The sequence below is a fragment of the Sorex fumeus genome, unplaced genomic scaffold (assembly GCF_029834395.1).
Source record: "Sorex fumeus unplaced genomic scaffold, SorFum_2.1 ptg000007l, whole genome shotgun sequence".
In the NCBI taxonomy this organism is placed as follows: Eukaryota; Metazoa; Chordata; class Mammalia; order Eulipotyphla; family Soricidae; genus Sorex; species Sorex fumeus.
Window position 1 is genome coordinate 60382522 of NW_026606064.1, and position 24912 is coordinate 60407433.

Sequence of the window (24912 nt, forward strand, 5' to 3'; positions counted from 1 at the left end):
GGTTAGCACTGCTTAGTGGTCATTAAGAGGAACCATTTGGGTCCGTTTTCCTTACCAAAGTTCTGACTTTATTGTACACTAGTCGTCCCATGTTAAATTGTAACAGCTTGGAATTGAATTCTTCATAAAATGTGGATAAATAATCATATTACTAAACCCCTCTACCATTAGGCATACTTTGGTGGGAAGTTTTGAGGAACAGTAAGGAAAATGAAAGCAGATGTAATCATACAAAATTCGTTGTTTGAAGAACATTACAGTTGGAGGGCTGGAGAGATAATACAGATAGTTTGCTTCACATGTGGCCAGCCTATACTCGACCTAGGCATCCCATATGGACCCCCGGGGCATGGCATTGCCAGGAGTGATTCCTGAGTGCAGAACTGGACGTAAACACTGAGCACTGCTGGCTATGACCCAAAATCCAAAAGTAAAAGAACTCTACATTTGGGAGCTTGGGATATGGCATAAGTAGTAGAGCACATGCGCTGTAGCACTGTCCTCCCATTGTTCATCGATTTGCTCAAGCAGGCCCAGTAACGTCTCTATTGTGAGACTTGTTGTTACTGTGTTTGGCCTATCGAATATGTCACAGGTAGTTTGCCAGGCTTTGCCGTGTGGGTGAGATACTCTTGGTAGCTTGCAGGACTCTCCAAGAGGGGTGGAGGAATAGAACCTGGGTTGGCCGGGTCAGCCTTGTGCAAGGTAAACACCCTACTAGCTGTGCCATCACTCCATCCCAGAGAACATGCAAAGGCCCTGAATTAGGTCCCTGGCTAAGCTTGCCTTCCCCACTGTGACACAGCTGGGTATGGCTCTGATGACCCCCAAGAACTGCTGGGCTTAAGCACTACTGAGAGTGGCCTCTGTTTAAAAAATTAAAAAATAATATATGCACACACATACACATAGAAGACAGTGACTTGGGTTACATGTTGTTTAAATAAATATATATATATATACACACATATATATCTGAGGCTTTGATTTACATTTTTCTGACCATTAGTGGTGACATCTTTGTACCACTGGACATCTAAAGATCTCTCTAATATGGGTCCTCTGAGATACTCTTCTGAGTATGTATAACAGGTACTCTGCCCCTTTATAATTTTATTATTTGCTTTGTTTGCTATGGAGTTATATGAGTACTTTACTTTGGATATTAACCCTTTATCATGATTTGAAAATATTTTATCCCAACTGTCCGAACTGGTAGGTTACTATTTCATTTTGTTATTATGGAGAAGTTTTTTAGCAGTCTAGATTTCCTATTTTTTCAAATACCTTTGCTTTTATTGTCAAGTCCAAAAAGTTATCACTAAGGCTGATGCCAGTCTAACTTTTTTTTTTTTAAGGACCCTTATTGTTTCTAGTGACACTCATATCTTTGATGGTTTGGGGTTCATTTTGGTGTCTGGTGAAAACAGGGGTTCAGTTTTTCTTCTGTCTCTGGTTGCCCAGCTTTTTGATCACCATTTGTTGGAAAACTGGTGTTTCACCCTTATGCTCTTTGATTTTGGCTTTGGCAGTGGATCAAACGTGTGGGTTTATAGCTGGGCTATCTTATCTTATTCTTTTTATTGATGTATTTTTATGCAAAATATTTTTAATGCTCAAAATGTGCTTGGCACACAAACAAAAATTTCACTTTCATTTCTACATAATGTGCTTCTTATTAGACCATGTGATGCAGTACAGGGTGATTTTCTAAGCCACTGCCAGTTTAGGTAGGAAAAATCACAAAATGGCAGTCTAACAGTCATTTGGTATCTGTTGTTCTTCATCATTTATTTCCTTTGCTTCTGAACATTTGTAAATGAGTATCTGGATTCTTTTTGAAATTCCTTTATACCCTTATGTCAGAATGTTCTCTTTGTACTGGGTACAGTTGTAGTACATAAAAACTTTGGAGCAGTTGATCTTTTTTCCCATTAGTTTGTTTTAGTCTTGGGTAAAGAATATAACTTAATTTTGAGTTTTTTATATTTTTACATCACTGAGTACTTTTACTATTATTGTGAAGTAGAAGAATCGCTTAACTGGTAAGTCACATGGCCTGGAGTTTGGTGTCTGATTTGTTTGATCTTCCTCTCTGTGCTTAGTTATCTTTAAAAACACCTGTTGTACCTTACAATACAGTCATGTGAATTAATATTACCTTACAAAATAAATCCAGTATAAAAAGGCATAAAGTGATTTAAGACAGATAATATTCAAATACAAGGTATTTAAACTGAGGTGAAGATATGTATGCTTTTCAGAGTGTTGAAGAGGTTAAAGATTTCAAAAATGGTTAAATTGTACTGAAGACTGAATGCACAAAAGTTCTAGATCTCAATAGGCGGACCCAAGAAACAGATGACACGGTGTTCCCTAACACCTTTACTTTTTGAAAATTGTCGTTTTCATTTTTCCCCGGTGAATGGCCTTATTTCTGCTCCCTTTACCTGATACATTTACCCACAGATCTGCTTTTTTTTTTTCTTAAAGGGAGCTACTATTAAGAAAGACGAGCAGACAGGGGCCATCATTGTGGCACGGATCATGCGAGGAGGCGCTGCCGATAGAAGTGGTAAGAGTTCAAGGTCACGTGATGTGGTATTAGGATGTAATTAAAAGGAAAACAATCTTTTGATATATTACAATTTTTTTTGTTTAGAAAGGGAGGGACCTATTTAAATAAAAAATAAACCAATATCACGCTTCAGTCTTAGTTTGCACCAATTTTCGAAGTATATTGATTGTTTTAGTATTTATCTTTCGAAAAGTACTATTGAAAGGAGCAACTACTCTTTAAAGAGATTAAAATGATTTTGTGTGATGAAAAATGTATTTCTAGACAAAGCATATGGATTTTTTGTTTGGCTTTTTCCCCCCCAGCATTATGAGGTTGATTCACTGGTTTTCTGCTGTAATAGAGGTGATGAGACCTGAAATTGCAAAGGCTCCTTTCTAATCTTCAAATGTAGTAAGGGAGTCAGACAGTGCTGTGACCGTGCAAGAAATTACAGGTAGCAGTTTTTTTTTGTAGGAAACACTAAGAGATCAAATTTGTGTTTTGTCAGGGCTTATTCATGTTGGCGATGAACTTAGAGAAGTGAATGGCATACCAGTCGAGGATAAAAGGCCGGAGGAAATCATTCAGATTTTGGTAAGCCGAAAAGAATCCACTTCAGATTGCAGTGAAATAAAATGAAGGTGCTGGCTAGATAGCTCCACCCTCAGAGACACATATTCTGCATGTTCAAGACCCGAATTCAATGGCCAGCATGCATTGAAGACGTTACTGGTGCCCACTCGAGCAAATTGATGAACAACAGGGTGATAGTGATAGTGATGGTGGTTTTGTTGTTGTTGTTGTTTTTTGTTTTTTCTCCAGCATTAAAAACTGGTTTTAGCAGGAAGTACTGAGGAGATGGCTTAAGGAATTTGCATGCTGATGCCTGAGTTCAGTCCATAGCATTGCACGGTCCTTACAGTGAGCATCGCCGGAGGTGGCCCCTGAGCACTGAGCCAGGAGTAGGCCCGAGTACAGACAGCTGTGACCCCCTAAAACCAAAATAACAATAACAATAATAATAAATAGATGTTATCTGTGCTTTAAGGCACCATGCATATTTTGTTTTGAAATGACTATACGTGGATTGCATTTTAAAAGTGTGGAAGTACACAGAAGGAGGTAGAAGACTTACTGGTCAATATTTTTAAAAACTTCTTTGACAAGCTTTAGTGCTTTCTCAGATTACAGGAATTTTTCCAAAAATAGTTCTCTTCTTTCAGTCTAAGTGCAGAAACCCCTAGGTCATAAATTTTAGATGAATTTAGTTTTCTTCCTATTTGAACCTTCTTTTTAGATATTGTTTGTAATTCTTCCCCCCCCCCTTTTCTATCAGGCTCAGTCTCAGGGAGCCATTACATTTAAGATTATACCCAGCATCAAAGAGGAGACACCATCTAAAGAAGGCAAGGTAAACAGTCCTTAAAACACTTTTTCAAAAGAGTACAAAAACCCTTTTATTTCTGGGTGTGATGCTTGGGGGAGGAAAGGGGGCTCATGTTTTGTTATTAGACAAAATGACTAGACATCCTCTTTCCCAACAAATTTCATGCCTGTGTGTGTGTGTGTGTGTGTGTGTGTGTGTGTGTGTGTGTTTTAATGTATTTTAAAATCAGAGTTGGAAGAATGCAGGCCCACTAGCATTTTCTTTTCTTGCCTTCACTTTAAATGAAACTTTCTTCCAGATGTTTATCAAAGCCCTCTTTGACTATGACCCGAATGAGGATAAAGCCATTCCATGTAAGGAAGCCGGGCTTTCCTTCAAAAGGGGAGATATTCTTCAGATTATGAGCCAAGATGATGCAACCTGGTGGCAAGCAAAGCATGAAGGCGATGCCAACCCCCGCGCAGGCCTGATCCCCTCCAAGCACTTCCAGGAAAGGTGAGCACTGGCACGGCAGAGGAGCTATTCCTGCCGACCTTTCGTTCTTTGCAAAATATCATTCCAGTGGGAGTTGCCATCAAATAAACACTAAGCCTTGCCCGAGACTCCTTTATCCCCCAGGTTTGAATTTCTCTTTTGTCTTAGTGAAGAGTGGCCAAAACTGATGTGACAGTCCCAGGTCATTTTAAGGTTTTGTTATAATGCTTTGGGGAAACAGCACATTAATAATGGAAGCTGTATCCACATGAAGATTGATCGGGGGGATAGCAGGAGGTGGGGAGAATGTTTTTGGAAATCAGGATAATGTATAAAATGTTAAAAATCCAAGAATTGAGTTTTTAATTTAAATGGTATTGTATTCATTTTCCCTCCAACTTTTTTTCTTTCTGGTTTTTTTTTTCTCCTCTTAAGACTTTACAAAATCTTATTTTGGTGCTATGTTAGTCTTGGATCTGTACTGAAAACTGATAGGCATTTTGACCTTCTCTTCCCCTAGGAGATTGGCACTGAGAAGGCCAGAAATATTAATTCAACCTCTGAAAGTTTCCAACAGGAAATCATGTAAGTTTTTTCTTTTTTTTTTAATACAAACGCAAAGAAACCCAACTTCACTGTTCATTTTTGATTAAGCAGGTGTTAGTGGTAGAATGAGACATTTTATTATTTAGTGATAAATTTTGGATGATTAGTTTACTGGAACTAAATAAATAAAGCATTCATTATAGATGTATTACTGTGAATTGTATGAAAATTAGGAGTGTTTGGTGGTAAATATCAAAAGCCCCCACTCCTTAAGACTGTGATGTATAATCTCTGATTTTAGATGTTCTATAAATGTAACCTAAAATGCAACTCTCTTTGAGCCAGAAGTTTGGGTACAATATTTCTTGGTGAAAAAAGGCGGACAGTCTCCCACTTTCTTTGGAACAAAAGCAGCTGTCCTTCAACAACCATTCTCATTCTTAATTATTTTTTTACCTAGAAATTGTGACAACTCTCAACTTGAGCTTTTCCCTTCATAGTTACCATCAGGCTACAAAGAAAGAATAAGGAAGAAGATAGTGTAGGTCTGAAAAAGATTGTGTGTATTTATTTAGGTCCTTTCTTTTCCTTTCAACCTTCTATCAGCTTCTCTTTAATTTCCCCCTCCCACCTATCATGTTTCCATTACATAAATTTTCTACTTCATCTCCCCTAAATGTTTCATGGTTCCAGTTTTTTGTTGTTGTGGTTGTTGTTGTTTTTTTTAAGTGGTGGTCGGGGTCGAGGGAATCCTTTTGTTTTCAGCGTAGCAATTGTATATTCAAAGGCAAAATGAACAAATAAGTGGTCCCTGAATTTTACACCGACATCTGTTTTTAGTATTGTTGAGTTTTTCACATCTCCTGTTATTTCTGTCAGTTTGCAGAGGCTTATAGTCCAGGAATTACATTCTAAGAGAGCCAAACTGCAGTCGAGTATAAATCTCACAAACGAGCAAACACTTAAAGTGGAGCACTGATTCAAAAGCCTGCTTGTTCTTGCTCCACTTAGTCTGGGCAGAAGGAAAAAAACACTTGTCATAGAAAACCACAGGTATTGTGACATCAGACAACTCAACACTTAACCAGAATATTGCATTATTGATAAGTTTGATGAATTTTCACTGACAACTCATCCAGCCAAAAGGACCTTTGAGATATCCACCTGACGTTCTCTTGGAGGGATTTTTACATTTAGGATCTGTACATTTCTATGATGCTTGGTTCATTGGGGATAAAATATTTATTAACTTAAAATGGAATAAATATGGTTTTATTTGAGTCTGAATTCAACTTAAGTTAGGTTGAGCCTTGGGTATCTTCAAAATGGGTACTGTGACATAATTATGAAGTTTCATTACCTGAAAGTTTTTTTAGGTTAATGTGAGAGTGAAGGTTTTTTGGTGAATAAGCAAAGCATTCTTTTTAGTACTGCTCCCGTAACTACTGGTTTCAGTGTGTGTGTATGTGTGTGTGTGTGAGAGAGAGAGAGAGAGAGAGAGAGAGAGAGAGAGAGAGAGAGAGACAAAGAAAGAATAGCCTGAGAGCATGAGTAGTATGAATGAATACATTAATTGTAATGAATTTGGTTAATTTCTGTAATTTTTATGTACTAATATCATATCTCAATATTTGAATCTGGACAATAAATAAATACCTCTACATATCTATAGATAGATAGCTAGATCTTTCTGCCTTTTAAATACTTTTTAGAAAAGTCAACCTGTTCACTAGATTTTGAGTCAGTAATGGATGCTTGTGTGTTAATCATATTTAGATACTCTTTATTTTTAAATAAAAATAAACCCAATGACATTATTCAATTAAGATTACCCAAATTGCAAGTATTCTTGATTTTAAAATAAAAATCAGTCCTGTCAAGGTTATTCAAATTACTTAAATTTTCTAGATTAAATATGACTTGTTCAGAAAGTATATTTCTATGAATATAAGTAGAAAGCTAGGGTTTTTATTCTGAAAGAATTGAAATTTCCTTGAATTTTGTCTTCTAAACTCTTGAGCTCAGAGGTTGTGCATAAATCCCTGTTCTGGTTTGGAACATTTTAAAAGGCATCGAAAAGCACTTTGTTTTGTAACCTGTGTGTTTGATAATGATTCTTTATAAAACTGAATCTTGCAAAGGCCATCTGACTCATCTCTTCCTGGACTCAGCATTTAGTACTTAGATATTTGGAATATGATGTTCATGTTATCATGCCCTTTGCTGAATTATAGAATAATACTAAGAAGAAAAACAGTACATTAACAAGATTTTCTTTTTTACTTCTTTAAATAGCAATTCATTATGGTGGGTGGCAAGAAAAATTTGATTTAATGTAGAATTTCTAAAGGCAGAATTCCAGCATGTTGGTGTTTAAAGTTTTGTGAAAATTGTCATGTCAGCAAATACTTTTGTATACTAAATTTTACTTAAAATGTTGAAAGAAATTAAGTGTGAAATTTAAAATGAGGAGTGTCACGATGTTAGTAAATTAGCTATTTTTTCTCCAGGCTCATGATCGTGTACAGTATAAGTAATATTTGTATAGAGCAGTAGTTCATGGAAGACGGCTCTGGACCCCTTGGGATTCAGTTACGAAATGAATGGAGTCTTATTATCTTGTGTTATTATCTTGATATTGTTGCACCAGAGTTCAGTAAATATTAGTAAGGGTCATGCTTAATGTCAACCTTGTTAGGACTTGAAACTAGCATCCTTGTGCAAAACTTTTTATTCTGGGTGAAATTCGTTGTTTTTTGACTGTTGCTCCCATCCCTTAAGAATCTTGATGGAGGGGCTGGAGCTCTTGAACAAGGGGCACTTGCCTTGCACACAGCCTACCTGGATTCTATTCTAGACATCCTTTATGGTCCCTTGAGCACAGCCCAGAGTGATTTCATGAGTGCAGGGCCAGGAGTAAGCCCTGAGCATCACCAGGTGTGACCCCCCAAAAGAAACAAATAGAAGAATATTGGTGTATTTGTACTCAGGGATCACTCCTAGTGGTACTTGGAGTACCACATGGAGGGAAAAAAGAAGAATCTTGAAAATCTTTTCATATTTTTAATTTTATTTTTAAAATAAAATCTTTTAATAAAAAATATTAATCTCTTAAGTAAAACACTACCAAATACAAAAAACATGAACCCTTTTTTTAAAGAAAGTGTTTTTTTGAATCACAGTGAGATAGACCCTTACAAAGCTGTTCATGGTTAGGTTTCAGCCACTGTCACTGTCACTGTCCTCCCGTTGTTCATTGATTTGCTCCAGCGGGCCCAGTAATGTCTCCATTGGAGACTTTGTTGTTACTCTGTTTGGCATATCAAATACATCACGGGTGGCTTACCAGGCTCTGCCGTGTGGGCGAGACACTCTTGGTAGCTTGCCGGGCTCTCCAAGAGGGGTGGAGGAATCAAACTCGGGTTGGCCATGTTGGTTGCGTGCAAGGCAAAGGCCCTACCACTGTGCTAACGCTCCGGCCCAGGTTTCAGCCATACAGTGAAAAACATGAACTCTTAAAAAGATTAAACCTTTCCAAAATGTTAGAAATTAGAGTTCTACACTCTTAAGGATTGCCTCACCTCTGTCCTCCTATATTTTGGAAAACTACCAAACTTTGCTGGGAAATGGTTCAATAAAGAAGTTTAGAGTAGCAATCTTTTTTCTTTCATCTCTTGCCTGGTGTGATATAAGAAATTTATATGAATCATATAGATAGAAGACAAAACCTGGAACTCTGATGAACTTTCTTTGATAACTGACAGACTCAGGATCAGTGGTTTGGAAATCAAGTCAATAAGAGCATATCTAAGGTCTCAAGTAGCATAGAGGAGTAGTTTTTGTGACAGATATTTGGCATCTTGCATTCTTATGTTGATATAATTTAAAGTTCTCAGATTTTTCTTCCAAAAGTTTATTTTTATAGTATGGTAGCATATATAAAGAAATTTGATATCACCTACTCTTTAATAGAAATATAAATTTCTTTACTTGAAGTAGCATTTGTTTTATGAATTTAAGTAGCTAGCAACTGTCTAATAGCATAAATAGTGATTTAACTTTATTAGGGTGTAATTCATATTTAAATTGAATATATATGATCTTTAGAAAAGGCAGTTGTTCATATAGTATATTTTTCATAGAACTATATACAGTGTTTACTTTCATAGTTTCCAAAGTATAAATACTTGATTTTTTTCTAATACTGTAATAGAATAATATTTCTTTAGACTTTTTTCCTAATAAAAAAACTGGGAAGGGATTGAGTTGGGGCCACACCTGGTGTGCTCAGGGCTTACTTCTGGCTTTGTGCTCAGGGTTCACTCCTAACGGTGCTTGAGGGGTCATACATGATGCTGGGGATCAAGCTGGGTTTATCTGCATGCAGTTCAAGCACCTTACCTCTGTACTACCTCTCGGCCCTTATAAAATTTCTTAAAGAATAATAAAAATGCAGGGTTTATTTACTACTTGAAGACTAGAAGGTAAAGTCTTTTTAAAATATTTCTGTTTTAGGCACTATGATTTACAATACAGTTAATAGTACTTTTTATTTTTATTTAAAAAAAACATTTTCATTTCGGGCCTGACTGGGCTGTGCTCAGGACTTACTCCTGACTCAGCACTCAGGGATTATTCTTGATCAGCTTGGGGGCACTGTGTGTCGTGCCAGGGAGCAAACCTGGGTTAGACACGTGCAATTGCCTTAACTCCTGATAGGATTTCCTGCATCCAACACCATACCCTCCAACAGGGGCCCTGACACCCCTCCTCTGCCCCTCCATTCCCCTCCTTCACCCATGGTAAGCTCAGTTCTGTGACCAGTCTTCAGGTCTGCTGTATTTAGACACTTGTTATTCCCTTATTATGTTCCTTTATGTCCCACATAAAAGACCCTTCTCTTTCATTGATCTATACCAGGCTGTACTCCGGGTTTACTCCCGGTTTTGAGCTCAGGGATCACTCTTGGAGAGTGTCAGAGGACCATATACAATGCCAGGGATCCAATCCAGGTCAGCCATGTACAAGGCAAATACCTTTACCCTCTGTACTATCTCTCTGGCCCCAATCATTCTTCCCTTTTCAAGGATTTAACAAGTGATTGTTATTGTGGGGCTGGAGCGATAGCACAGCGGGTAGGGCATTCGCCTTACAAGCGGCCAACATGGCCGACCCAAGTTCGATTCCTCCGCCCCACTCGGAGAGCCCGGCAAGCTACCGAGAGTATTCAATATGCCAAACACAGTAACAACAAAGTCTCCAATGGAGACGTTACTGGGCCCGCTCGAGCAAATCGACGATCAACGGGAGGGCCTTTACCTTTACCTTTATTGTGGGGCTAATAAGGAAAATTTAACTGCATCCAAAATGTGTACATTCAAACAGGTGTAATCAGATTCATTGAAAGACAAGAATATTGTCACTTAACATTAATAAAAATCCAGACCTGGAGAGATAGTACCACTTGCCTTGTACATAGTTGATGCAGTTTCAATCCCTGGTACCCCATATGGTTCCCCTAGCCTGCCAGGAATGATCCCTCCGTACAAGCCCTGAGCACAGCTGGATGTTCACTTCCCTCCTCCCCACCCCCCAATGAAAATCCCAACCACCGTGGTCTTAAACAACAACAACAAACTGATCAGACATAGAACATAAAAAAAAAATTATCACTTAAAGTACACAATCTATTTATTGTCACTAATAAATAGTACACAATCTAATATTGTCACTTAAAGTACACAAAAGTATTTATACAGGAGCTGCCATCCCATATGGTCCCCTGAGCAATACCAGGAGTAATTCCTGAGTGCAGAGGCAGGAGTAACACCTGTGCATTGCCGAGTATGATCCAAAAAGCAAAAAAAAAAAAAAAAGTATACATAAGTAAAAAGAAATTGCTATGCAGTATATTTGGGACACCAAACTTTTGAGAATGTTTAAATGTTTTATTTATAGAATGTATAATAAAACCTGTGACTTCTGAAACTAATGTTTTCTATATAAACATATATAATGCTTAAACACATATATATAAAACTTTACATAAGCTTTCTAATGTTTTTATATATATAGTAATACTCTATATAGGTATTACTTTATATCTGTAAGTTGCAATATAACTTTTCAAGTTAAATGAAAGCTTTCCTCGTGGTATTATAAATAATGTTCATACAAAGTTAATTCAGAAATTAACAATTAGCTTGTTTGTATTACATTAAGTATGTATAAAACTGTTGAAGATTTTTTAAATATTGTTGAGGTTTTGTGAAGAGAACCACATACAGTCTGGGAAATGCCAGAGTTCAGTTTGTGTGGCAAAGGATGAAGGTTTACCAAGGTGTCAGTTGCATATCTGATTATATACATCACAAGACAGTTGAGATGAAGGTTTTTCTAATTGCTATTACTCACTTTCCATCTCAGTAAACCAGAGTGCTTTAGAATCATCATCAGGGTATGTGCTTGTATTTTCCCCATATGAAAAGTTCTAAGCCATACTCTTTCTAACATTTTGTCCTTGGGACCCAGTACCACATAGGTAAGGAAGAGTTTGTTAATGGGTGGGATCTGGTGTATAGTCTGTGAATTCTTGAAGAGTTTGAGGGAAGATTGCAGTAGCGGGTATTTGAGATATAGAAAAGTTGTTCCGAAGATGGATATTTTAACTTTTCCCAGGGAATAGTGTCACACCTATGTACACAGCTTCTCGATTTCAGGTGTGTCAGACATGCCCCACTCAGAGTGACAATCCTGCAGCCTTGAAAAGTCCTCTCAGCTCAGCTGTACTGAGCTCTTCTCATGCTCGCCAGGAGCCCTTTCCCTCCCATTCTCTGAAGATAGCAGAATGCTGTTTCTGGTCAGCCTTCCCTCTGTGATTCTTAGGATTTTCCCATCCTGTTTTCAAGTGTTCCAAGATAGTCTCTGGATCCATAGGTAATTGAAGAGTCAAAGAACATCGGTACACACTTTGTTCTAGTATTTTCTTTGACTTTCATTGAGAAAGGAGTAGCAGAGAAGTGATCTGTAAAGTGTTGCTTCTCTTAAAAGACGAAAAAAGGTTCTTCCACTGTAGAGGAATGTTCTAAATCAGACTTAACTCTTCAATCGCTAGCCTGTTAGTAACTTAGAATTGTTTCAGATTTTTTTTTTAAATACCTGACATCAAATAATAGAAACTGGACAAAAATAAAGAATTCTGATGGACTCATCTCATATGTATAATAAGTTGATATTTGTTAAGATATTCTTGCGTATATTGACAGGCGGTTAGGTCTTTTACGGGCAAAATTTTTTCCCTAAGACCTTCTCATGATTTTGTTTTCATTATACAATATCCTCAGTGTTGAACAGATTAGTTTACAGCCCTCTTTGTGAAGATATTATTAAAGAAAAAACCCTGGTGTTTTCTAGTTATTTTTTGTATTTGGATATTTAATAAGCTATTTGAGGGTTTTGATATTTTACTGCTAAAGTGTATGCAGTCTGTTTAGAGAAAGACCAATGCAGTCTAAAATGTGTTTTCCCCCCATAAATTCTGTTCTTTAAATAAATTTACAATACATTTGTTTTTTGTTTTTCCTTTGGCTTTTCTAAGATGAGGAAACAGTTGAGTGTGGTAGGTGGAATTTTTTTACCCCTCTTGGATGCAGTGTCTTCCCACTTCAACTGTATTTTCTGTATATTTAATCATTTTCCTTTCTCATTTTCTTTGTGCTTCTCAGAGGAAATTAAAGGTACATGTATAAAAGTTTCCCTGCATAGTCTAGTAATTTTATCTAGTGTTCATATGTATAGAATTCAATTGAATATAGCAAAAATTATAAGCGATTATCATATGACCATTCTTCAGCTTAGCATTCTAGTAGCCAAAATCAAGTTGGGCTTCATTTTAGGGGAAAAAAAACCTAGGGGGTGTCATATAGCAGAAATAGAAGAAATAATCTGAAATAGTACCTGTTTCTTTTTTTTCAATCCCGTCAATAATCTCAAAAGCAGGTTATGAAGAAGGAAAACTGTTAATTCAAAGATATCAACAGATTTTTTTTTAACAAGGATATGGGTAGAATCTTCTCAATTATTTCATTTCTACACAACCTGTGACATTGTTTTAGAAGTGTATTTATGTAAAGATTGGAGACCTAAAGTAAATCTACTACTCAAAATTTGAAGTTGTACAAAATCCAATACTCAATACCAATAAACAATAACATATTGTTTAAAAGTGCTTTCATCTCATTTTTAAGTGGAAATATTATGTTTTTATTATGTCCCTAAATAGAATCTTTCCCTATTAAAAAAAGATTTTATCGAATCACCATGAATTACAAAGTTACAAAAATATTCATGATTGGAATCGCTCCCTTTCAAAGAGATCAGATGCCTCTTAATCTTGACCTTTTTTATCCAATCCATTGAAACCAAACAAATACTGTTTTCAAATCAAAACCTGTTTTACAAAAATAAGTTTGCTTTGGGGATGAAATGTCATAATTTTCTTCACCATTGAAAGTACAAATGGCTCAGGCATATCTTTATACTTTTCTTGAATCTGTATCAAGGAACCTCTGAAGAAGGCTGCAAAAAAAATTGCATGTTTCAAAATATATTGCACTTAAATATAAAACAGAATGTTTTATGTTTAAGAGTGCCACGGTGAGGGGCTGTGCTATGCTGTGCTTTACATGATTGTTTGAAATAATTCATTTTTTTTGCATCTCTGGCTGGGCTTCTAACTCTTCTGCTTTATTTCTTGGCTTTTGTTCTGTTTGCTTTTACACTCCATCCAGAAGATGCTGACTCTGCTGGTAACAACAGTGGAACCTATATAGGTGAGCAATTGGTCGTGGAAGAGGACTTCTTTCTTTCTGTTGCTTCCTTCAAAACCATGAAGTTGTTTTCTCTTCACTTGGCACTTTTGCATTAGCATGCTATGATAGCTGGGGGAGTGGGGGCAGGGGTAAGTAGCATGATAGCTTTGATATGAAACAGGCTTTATGGGTTAGACACAGGATTTTCTCGTGTGCTCTGATTATTCTTCAGGAAGCTCTTCCAAACTGATATTTTTGTAAACCAGTATATGTTTTGGAGGGGTACAAAATGCATATTATTTGTGTTGGGTAATTTTATTAACAGTGACTGGGTTTTCTCAGTTATCCAGTTGGCTGTGAGTTACTCAAAACTTCTCAATAGGGTGTTCCTTCCTAAGTATCAATATGGTGATGTGTTCTAAGAATTAGCGTGCGCCCCCCCTTTATTTTCAGATTCATACGTATGTTTGTTCAGGTGAATGAGACGAGTTGTAGTTACTGGTTTTGGCATATCGAATACAAAACGGATAGCTGATAGCCATTTCGTCGGTAAAGAAACAAACAGCACCCGGCCCAGACAAGGTCAGACCTGAACACCTGAAGAACCTGCCATCAGTACTCATCAATACACTGACTCGGCTCTTCACTCGCTACCTGTCTGAATGCAAGGTTCCGTCCCAGTGGAAAACCAGCAGGACCGTACTACTGTTCAAGAAGGGAGACATCCATGACATTGGCAACTATCGCCCGATCTGCCTATTGTCTGTCATCTACAAGTTGTTCACTCGAGTCATCCTAAATAGGATTGGCAGAACACTAGATGAAGGACAACCATGCGAGCAAACCGGGTTCCGCAAAGGATTCAGCACCATCGACCATATCCACACAATAACCAAACTCATTGAGGTTTCTCGGGAGTTCAAGATGCCGCTCTGTTTAACGTTCATTGATTTAAAGAAGACCTTTGATTCTGTTGAGACATAAGCGGTCATTGAAGCCCTAGCCAATCAGGGCATTCAAGCCCAATACATCAAGATCCTCCGTGAGCTTTATTGCGGAATCACTACCAGGATCTCACCATTCTACAAAGAAGTAATCATTGATGTCAAGAGAGGGGTTCGGCAGGGTGATACCATTTCACCGAAACTCTTCAGTGCCACCCTCGAAAACATCATGCGACGACTGGAATGGGAAGGAATGGGAGTGAAGATAGATGGTCGGCAACTACACCATCTCCGCTTTGCTGATGACATTGTTTTAATAACACCAAACATCAGCCAAGCGGCACAAATGCTGGCCGACTTTGACCGTGAGTGTGGAAAGGTAGGACTACAGCTGAATCTTACGAAGACAATGTTTATGAGAAACAGCCTCGTTCCTGATGCCCCATTTGCTCTCAATGGAACGACCATCTCCGAATGCAACAGCTATGTGTACCTAGGTCGAGAAGTCAACATGACAAATGACCTGGCACCCGAGCTGCGCAGGAGGAAGACAGTGGCTTGGAACGCCTTCAAGAACGTTGAAGAAATAGCTAAGAGGATGAAGAACCTCTGGCTCCGGGCACATCTCTTTGATTCCACTGTTCTTCCTGCATTAACATATGCCTCAGAGACCTGGGCCCTACGCAAACAGGATGAGAACGCTATTCAGGTCTCCCAAAGAAGAATAGAAAGAGCTATGCTTGGAATATCACGTTTCACTCAAGTGAGAGAAAGAATCCGGAGTTCTGACATCCGTCGACGATCAAGAATCAGGGACGCTGTCTCATTTGCCAAGGTGTCGAAAATCAGATGGGCTGGTCACGTAATGAGATTTAAAGACGACCGCTGGACTAGAGCTGTTACTGACTGGATTCCATGGGACGTCAAAAGACCATGTGGCCGCCCACCTACCAGATGGTCAGACTTATTCGTCAAGATCATGAACGATCAGTTTGAGGCTCTTCATGTTCCCAGAGCAAACAGATGCCATTGGGCTACACTAGCACGCGACAGGGACAAATGGAGACGTTACTGGCGCCCGCTCAAGCAAATCGCCGACTAACGGGAAGTTAAGTGATTAAGTGACGTATGTTTGTTACAGTTTCTCTTGGTTAGTGCCAGATGTTGTATTGGTGTTTGAGAAATACTTGATGTCTGATAGTGTGAGATGCGTGGTATTTAGCCCACTCAAGGGAAACAAGTCTCAGAGTTTTTAGATTCTCCCCCCAACCTCACTTAGGATGTAAAGAGAGTGAGATAATGCCTCCTGGTTTCAGATCTCTCTCTGCAGAGCTATAATGCCTGTGTGGCATCATTTATTACATGCTCCTCTCTCATTCTTTCTACATAGCAAACCCCATTTAGGAATAAAGAGTGTTGCCATAATTAGACTAGAAAATTTAGTGTAGTAAGGGATGGTCAGAAAGTGATGGAAACATCTTTGGTTCTTGACTCATTTCAGATCAGTGCAGTGTTCTGAACAATTCCAGATATTCCATACACTCATTCACACCTATCCTTAGCCCTGAGGAGCTTGAGTGCCGTAAATCAAGGATCATCTTGGTCCCATGATTCTAACTGGCCGGCGGGGTGGTCCTGGTCTTTGTCAACCTAGTGGTTTTTTGCATTCTGGTGGTTTAGATGTGGTCTGGTTGGTCTGATGAGGGGAAGGCTCACAAGCTTGGTGAACTTGGTTCTGTTTCATCTGGTTTTCACCTTTCAGTAAACCAGCCCAAATCGCGGTACCAGAGAGCAGTAAGAAAAACTGGTCCCCAGTGTGACGGTGCTCTTGAAGCTCTGTTTTATATAGAATCCATTAATGACCCCTTGGTCAGAACAAATCTCCAGCCAGAGAGACCCCTGAGAGTTGGCGGAGCAGTATGAAGAGGTGGGCCACCATTTCTGCACACTCCATCTGTCCCCAAGAGAAAGAAGGAATCCCACTTTCTCTGACATAAAGGGCTTATCCTAGGCAAATTTAATGGCATGTGTATAAACAGTCTTTGAATAACTGTGGCATAAAGTAATATCTGATTTAAGGTCCCCCAATGCTTTAATTCAGAGGAAGGGTGATCATCTCACCCCAAAGCAGTTAGAGGCTGTTTGACAAAAAATGACAGGCGCACTGGGGGAGGTAACATTGCAATTGTAGAAGAGGATGAAAGCAGAAGCTGCAGTGTGGAAAGCGACTAGTATTGTAGGACACGGGCTTTATTAGTCTGGTGCCTTGCAAGTGACAGGTGTGGGATATACTGCGTCCCTTGATAAATTCGGATCTTCAAAGTCACGCAAGTTTTGTCTGATTTTTTTTTTTGGGTACACAGATTTTTCTTTGTCAAAATTTATAAAAAGAACAAGGGGTTCTACAGTACATGGAAACTTTATAAAATCAGGACTTGGTCATAAAATGCAGAATCATAAAAAAAAAGTGCAAAATGATCAGCAAGAGAGATTTCTTTAGGGAGCTCAAAGAAAAGGAATTCAGGTAAAATACCGTTGGATCCTGCCAACTTGGAATCACTAATCATATCCAAGAAACAACTTTACTAGAAACCAGATTTCTCAGTGTGAAGGATTAACAGAATCAGTGAAAGAAAGATTGAGCTGGAAGAAGCAGTGTCAAGAGTCAAGAGTCAAATAAACAACAACAACAAAAAAAGAGTGAGACTAGATTGTAATTCTTGCAACCACAAAACCCGGAGTCTTCTTGCTTTTTGTTTCTCAACCCATTCCCTCCCTCAGGAGCCGACCTCCTAAACTGTGATTAGCAGGCTCTTTTGTGCTTACAAACTACAGCTTTCTTACCTGTTTGTCTTTCTGACATTTATTGAGTAGTTCTTGTGTCCTGCAATTCTAGATTCTGAAACTTCAACAAAGATCAAAATAAGCAGCCTTTTTTTTTTTTAAATTTTATTGAATCATCGTGAGATAGTTACAAGCTTTCATGTTTGGGTTACTATCACACAATGATCAAAGACCCATCCCTCCACCAGTGCACATTCCCCACCACCAATATGCCCAGTATACCCCCCTTACCCACCCTCCCCCTGCCTTCATGGCAGACATGATTCCCCACAATCTTTCTCTACTTATGGGCATTATGGTTTGCAATACAGACACTGAGAGGTTATATGTTTGGTCCTTTATCCACTTTCTGCACACATCTCCCATCCCGACCAATTCATCAAGCCATCTTTTTCTTAGCGATCCCTTCACTCTTCCAGCTGCCTTCTTCCCTTTGCTCATGAGGCAGGCTTCCAGCTATGGAACAATCTATCTGTCCCATGTATCTACTATCCACCCCACCAGCCAGTTAGAATCATGGGACCAATAACATAACATCCTCATGTTATGTTGTTTTATACTCCACAAATGAGTGCAGTTCTTCTATGTCTGTCCCTCTCTTTCTGACTCATTTCACTTAGCACGATACTCTTCATATCTATCCATTTATAAGCAAAGTTCATGACTTCATCTCTCCTGACAGCTGCATAGTATTGTGTAGATGTACCAGGCCTGGAGCGATAGCACAGCAGGTAGAGCGTTTGCCTTGCACACAGCCAACATGGCCGACCCGAGTTCGATTCCTCCGCCCCTCTTGGAGAACCCAGCAAGCTACCGAGAGTATCTCGCCTGCATGGCAAAGCCTGGCAAGCTACCCATGATGTATTCGATATGCCAAACACAGTAACAAGTCTCACAATGTTACTGGGCCTGCTGAAGCAAAATTGATGAACAATGGGAGTACAGTGACAGTGACAGATGTACCAAAGTTTCTTTAACCAGTCATCCGTTCTAGGGCACTTGGGTTGTTTCCAGATTTTGCCTATTGTGAACAGTGCTGCAATGAACATATAGGTACGAATGTCATTTCTGCTGTGCTTTTTTGCATCCTCAGGATATGTTCCCAGAAGTAGTATCGCGGGGTCATATGGAAGCTCAATTTCTAGTTTTTGAAGAACTGTCCATACTGTTTTCCAGAAAGGCTGGACTAGTGGGCATTCCCACCAACAGTGAAAGAGTGTCCCTTTTCCCCTACATCCACACCAGCACTGGTTGCTTTTGTTCTTTGAATGTGTGCCAGTCTCTGTGGTGTGAGATGATATCTCATTGTTTTGATTTAACAACCAGCCTTTCACAGAGCTGCGATATTGGGAGTAGGGGTGAAGGCAGATAATTACAAGTTACATAGGAATGTACTAAATGCTTGGTAGAAAAGCAGAAGAGGAGTAGGTGATGGGGAATGGGAGGTTGCAGTTTCAGAAGGGTGGTTACAGAGGCCATGCTTCAGGTCATATCTGAGCCTTCCAGGTAGTGGAACTGGCATGTACCCAGACTGAGTACAGCCCTGATGGCAGCAGAGGACCAGTGAAGGAGAGCAGTATGGCCAGGGCACAGTGGATTAGAGAGAGAATAATAAAGAAATTGAGGCTTGTGAGGTAACAGTGGCTGTGGAGGGGAGGGGAATGAAGTGAATTCCCTTAGCTCTTTGCCTTAGTGTGAGTGGAGTCTGGGCAGACCAGTGACATGACCTGGCATATTTAAATTTATTTAGGTACCGTGATTTGCAATCCTGTCAATGCTTCAGGAATAGCAAAAAGCAAAAGACTTTTTCATGAGTGTCTCTGTTCTCTTCTACTCTCAGTATATCTGTGGTAATGACTGCATGAGAAAAAAAAATTACCCTCTGGGAAATCAGATGTGTCATTAAAAGAAAGAATTGAGTAAATACAAGCCAACAAAATAGAGTGGGTTTGTGGCATTTTCTAGTGAGTTTCTGAATATTGTGCAAAGAGCTAAAGTATCCTGGGATGTTTTGGATCCCAAGCAGACCCCACCTCCTCCCAGGTAGGTCAGTGTGCTGCTGGTTGCGGATAACCTTCCGCAGGGCAGACACATGGCTCCTTTATTCATCCTAGAATAGTTCCTGGAAATTTAGTCTTGCCATGAGGGCTTCTCTGTTTCTATACCCCATGTCTCAAGGGTGAGAAAAATGCAGAAGTCACCCGCCCTAAGGCTAGAATAACTCAGAGAGCAGAATGGGACTAGCCACGTCCACTGTGATGAAACAAGGCTAAGAGTCCCCCGGTGAAGGATTTGATTTTCACTGATTTTAAGAGTTAGAAGCACAGAGAAACATGAATTCGGAGCATTAAAAAAAGCAAATAGCAGTCACCCTTAACTTGATGACTAAGGTGCATTATTGAAAAGTATATCCTATATCAAAATCTTTCTGCATTGACACTTTTAAAAGATGTAACAAAATGCTCCACACACCGAATGCCTGTTTGTAAATGAATTAGTATAATAAGTTTGCACTAGTTGAATGCAGAAGTGTTTGGTATAGTCCTTACAGTATGTGAGAAACTGCATTTCTTAGCCGTCACTGTTTATTGGCAAAAGTTTGATGCTTATTGGAAAGATGGGAAATGAACAACATAAGACCATTGGACAACATAAGTTGTATATTTGCAGAAATTTTGTGTAATATTCAGGCAAATTAGTAATATGCCATATATTTAATTTTTGAAAGTTATATGTTATGAATTTGAATCCCTTTGAGCCTGTATGCCTGCATAAGTAGAGTCAAGCATTTCTTTTACATGTATAAATCACTGTCACTGTCCTCCCATTGTTCATGGAGTTGCTCAAGTGGGCCCAGTAACGTCTCCATTGTGACACTTGTTACTGTGTCTTGGCATATTGAATATGTCACGGGGAGCTTGCCAGCTTGTTAAATTGATTAACATGTATAAATATTAGGTATAATTTCTTCCCACAAACTCTTGAAAATTTTGTTTCGCTTCAGTGGTTAGGGTAGAAGTTAGTTTATTTGGGGGTTGAGGGGAAGGATGTTTGTGTGTATCTTTTGACATCAAAAGGGCAACAAGTGGAACAATTAGAACAACAAGTGAAAGAATTATCAGTTTCAAAGATTGTCCTTTCCTACTATAGTACAAAATAGTCCAGGTAAATAATGTTTTTTAAACGTAGAATTACAGAATATTTTTCCTCTTAACCTGTTGTAGAAATCTTAGTCAGTTTTCAAAGCACTGTTTATTTTGCATCTGCCTTTGAACAATCTCTAGCAAATGGTTTCCAGAAAAAGCATCAGTATTTTTGTCCCCTCCTGCACCTGATATAGGACATAGTGCATTCTTTTAGAGGTTTTAAGAGTTTTTTTTTAAGTCAGGGCTGCTCTTTCTAATGAACTGTTTACCATAAATTTCAATACAATAAAACTGTCCATTTTTGTTATTTAAAATGGACTAATTTAATAGATGTTATTTAAAATGTTATTTTTTTTTACATGTCTACCTACTTTTTTTGTTTGTTTGGGATTTTTTGCTTGTTTATTTGCTCATCCTGTTTTTTATTTTTGCTATGCATGAGCACTGGTCCAAAACAAGTCATATTGCCTAGCAAAGAGTGTTTTGATATTTAGTTATATTTCATTTTATTAAAGAATACTATTTAGGCACAGCTATGCCTAAATATACTGCCTTAGTATGCAGAACAATAAAATATATACAAAGAGAACCATTAGAAGCATTCTTCCAAAAGTGGTATAGTGTTTCTTGAACAAGAAAGAACTCTAATCTCAATGTGTCTGCAATACGATTTGGGAATATTTTCTCTGACAGAAGTCAGTCTGATTTGGAGTATTATACTTTACATACATACACTCAACTTTAAAAATATATTAAAACTTGAAACCTTTTCAAAACTATATTTTGTATTCATTTTTCTCCATGCTTACTCTGTTTTCTTAAAATTCTGAAAGCATAATAATTCGTTTTGATATTTGCTGGCTGTCAGATAATTAAATTCACATACAGTTTTTCTTATTTTTTTTAAATAGTAGTGTTGTGTTTTGTTTTAAAAGTAGTATAGTAAAATTTTCTTAGATCTAATTCTTCTTGAGAGTTGCAAATTGATATATTAGCTTCCTTGATTTTAGTAACTGCTTTGAGTTTCTTCTGTTTTTATTTTCCACTTGAGATGAGGGAACAGTTCAGATTATCTGTTGCACTTGGGCACGTTTCGTTACATTTTATGGAGTCCAGCTTTGCACTTGTAATATTTCAGAGATGAAATTTCTGTTTCTTTGGTCAAATGATTTCTCAAATGGGTGTGTGTATGTACGTGTGTGTATGTCCGGTGAGATTATAATCCACCAACTGCATTCATGTTTCTTTGGTGAATTTTTCCTCTCGGGCATTTATTTATTGACTTATTTATTAAGTGAAGACAGATAGTTTTTAATTGAACTAATTTACTTAGAAAGACATGAAGAGAGGAAGAGGAATACATGTTCAAGAGAATACACGGGCTTCTCCAGAGTGGAAAAAGCAGAGAGAGATACGTGTTTAAGAGAACAAGCTTACTTTATAGTAGTTGTGGAAACTAAGATTTGACACCACCTCTTCAGATCTTGGTAACATATATAGCTTTTTTTCCCCGCCCCCCCAACATATAGTTTTTAGTGCCATTTCTTTTCAGCTAAAACTTTGAAGATTTTTATTTGTTTAAAATGTTCATGATTATTCCCCATTGCTTTTGAGATCATTTTACAATTGGCAGAATAATGTCTTAGGAACATATGACTACATAGATTTTACATATCTGTCATGATTTATATAAGATTGCCTTTATGTTAGAAATGTTTATTTTAATGTAAGTTTTCACCATTTTGTTGTCAGGGGCCTAACATTATATAATAATTACCAGCTGTTTGGCTTTCATTAGTGTTGAGGATTTTTTCATAACCTTAAAAATATATTAACTCTTCTTTGTAATTAAGATACCTATTGCACATTTAAAATGTTTTCTTGGTCAAGTCAATCCAGTGTTTTAAGTTGTAAGAAATATATTTTGGTAGTTTATTTTGGCAATTTTCCTAACTTTAAAAAAGAAAGGAATATACATTTCTTAAGGCGAGAGGAATATAATTAAAATGTTAATTGTTTTATTATCTTGTATTTACTAAGCATATTTTAAAACTGTGCTTGTATCAAATATGTTTCTAAAATGTTTCTAAAATATTTAAGTAGCCTTACGGTGAATCCTTTTATAAGTCTAATATTTGCGGTTTCATTTGACCAATATTTTTACAGTTCAGATTTCACTGATACTCATAATTTCCCATTTTACAAACAGCTATAAAATTTAAACATGTTAAGAATATTGAGAACATACAGTAACTGACATTAGATCAGATTCATTTATATATAAAAGAAATTTGAAGTTTGAAACTGCCCCATTTGAAACAACTGCAGTTAGTAAAATGATTTTTTCCCCCTGAGTTAACAGAAAGGCAGGTTCCAGTCCACTCTCATTCACTCATTCTCAATAAGATCCTCCAAAAATTAGTTGGTGATCACCTACCCAAATTCTGTTTGGGGTCTTCCTACTAATAGTTATGTTTATCATAAAATTATGTCTTTTTTTAAAAGCTCAAATTTTTATGAAAAAAATCTTTAAAATTATAAATATTTTATTATAAATTTGCACTAATGTTATTTATAGGAACCAAGATTATGATTTTGATAATTATTTTAAAAATATTTTATGTGAATATTATTCATTTGAACATTAATATCATTAGTTTTCAAATCTCTTCGGTAGTTCTTTTGTCATCTTTAATTCTTACGTGAGACAGTGGTTTCCTGTCTTTCTTCAACTTAATAATTTTTCACTGTGGGGTCAGAAAGATAGTACAGTAGGTAGCATGCGGATGCCGCAGCCTGGCATGTGGCTAACCCAGATTCACTCCTGGGCACCCATATAGTCCTATAAGCAAAGCCAGGAATGATCCCTGAGTACTGCTGGCTGTGGCCTTAGAAAAAAAAATAAGTAAAATGAATTTTTATTGTTTTACTTAAATTACTTTTTTTCTGTTATTTAATTTCCTAGCTATGTCTAATGATTAGAATATAAATACAAAATTATCACAATAATTTTAAAATAGTGAAGATTAGAGTCTGCTTTTGAGACATAGTCAAATGTTCGTTGTTGTTTGTTTTCTATGATAAACCCACACAATGCACTGAGTTCTGAGCTTCGTTAGTTTATATATTAAATTTTCTGTGTTTTTGCAATGATATAATTATAGAAAGAAAGTTTGAAAGCAAGGAAACACAATTTTCCACAATCATCTCCTTAACAGAACCATTGTGGGCTTTTTCCTTATATTTCTATTTTATCCCAGTCTTTATAATAGTAAAAATACTTAGTTTATGGGACAAGCATAACTCATTCATCCTGTCTAGCCCTCCCTGTGTAATAATATCTCAAAATGCATTCTGTGGTACTGTTTAGTTTTATAAGTGCAATATAATGATATCAACCACAGTTTTTGAAATGGTGTTTCATAATATAATCATTCCCGTACTTCTGTGTATTTTGGATGCATTTGAGTTCTTTTAAAAATGTTGCCAACCTTGGAAATTATTAGATATGTAAGTATGATTGACCTACAATGTTATATTTATTTGAATAACAGAATTATTTACATATATAAGTATTAAGTTTAATATTCTTCTATGATTCGAGGTACATAAATATGATTTCATGAACTTGCTTTGAAAATAGCCAAATTACTACTGCTTGAGTTTGCTTTTTTACTTAGAAATAACAAGTGTAATAAAATACATTATTATGTTCTGTAAAGTATTAGTTTACATTAATGATCCTAAATTGTGAATTGCCATCTATAATTTAAGTATTTGGGCATACTTTCTGTCTCCTCTAGTATGCAAGGACCTCTTTGAAAGCAATGATATTTTTACACATTTTTGTATTTTACACATTATATTGAATATAGAGGAGTTTTAAAAATGTAATTATATTTTACAAAAATCTAACAAAATTTATATTTAATCCCTGAATTAAACTACTTGTTGTTAATATTAAATAAAGAGATCATCATTTGTATTACATATCTACGTATATAAAGAACTCAGATTTTCTTCATAACTTTTTTCTGTAACATTTACACGAAAGCTTTGGCAGTCATTTTTATTACACAGTAAGGGCTACTAATCTCTATGGATTGTTATAGCTACTTCATTTGGCTACTCTGAGAATTAATGAATTCATTCTTTTAAATCATTTATGAGTGGCATCTATCATCTAGTAAATTCTCAGTAT

General features: G+C 37.2%; 1 protein-coding gene across 5 annotated transcripts in view; it reads left to right on the plus strand.

Moving 5' to 3' along the window:
• Nucleotides 1–24912, plus strand: part of MPP7 (MAGUK p55 scaffold protein 7) — a 236151-nt gene that overhangs the window by 175170 nt on the left and 36069 nt on the right. For 3 of the 5 annotated variants that reach the window (XM_056136933.1, XM_056136941.1, XM_056136966.1), the window contains 6 exons: nt 2494–2575; nt 3069–3154; nt 3897–3971; nt 4246–4442; nt 4942–5006; nt 13760–13798. In XM_056136933.1, coding sequence (XP_055992908.1) covers nt 2494–2575; nt 3069–3154; nt 3897–3971; nt 4246–4442; nt 4942–5006; nt 13760–13798 — 544 coding nt within the window. The remainder of the gene's footprint in view (nt 1–2493; nt 2576–3068; nt 3155–3896; nt 3972–4245; nt 4443–4941; nt 5007–13759; nt 13799–24912) is intronic. The other 2 variants (XM_056136950.1, XM_056136958.1) reach the window with 1 other exon arrangement.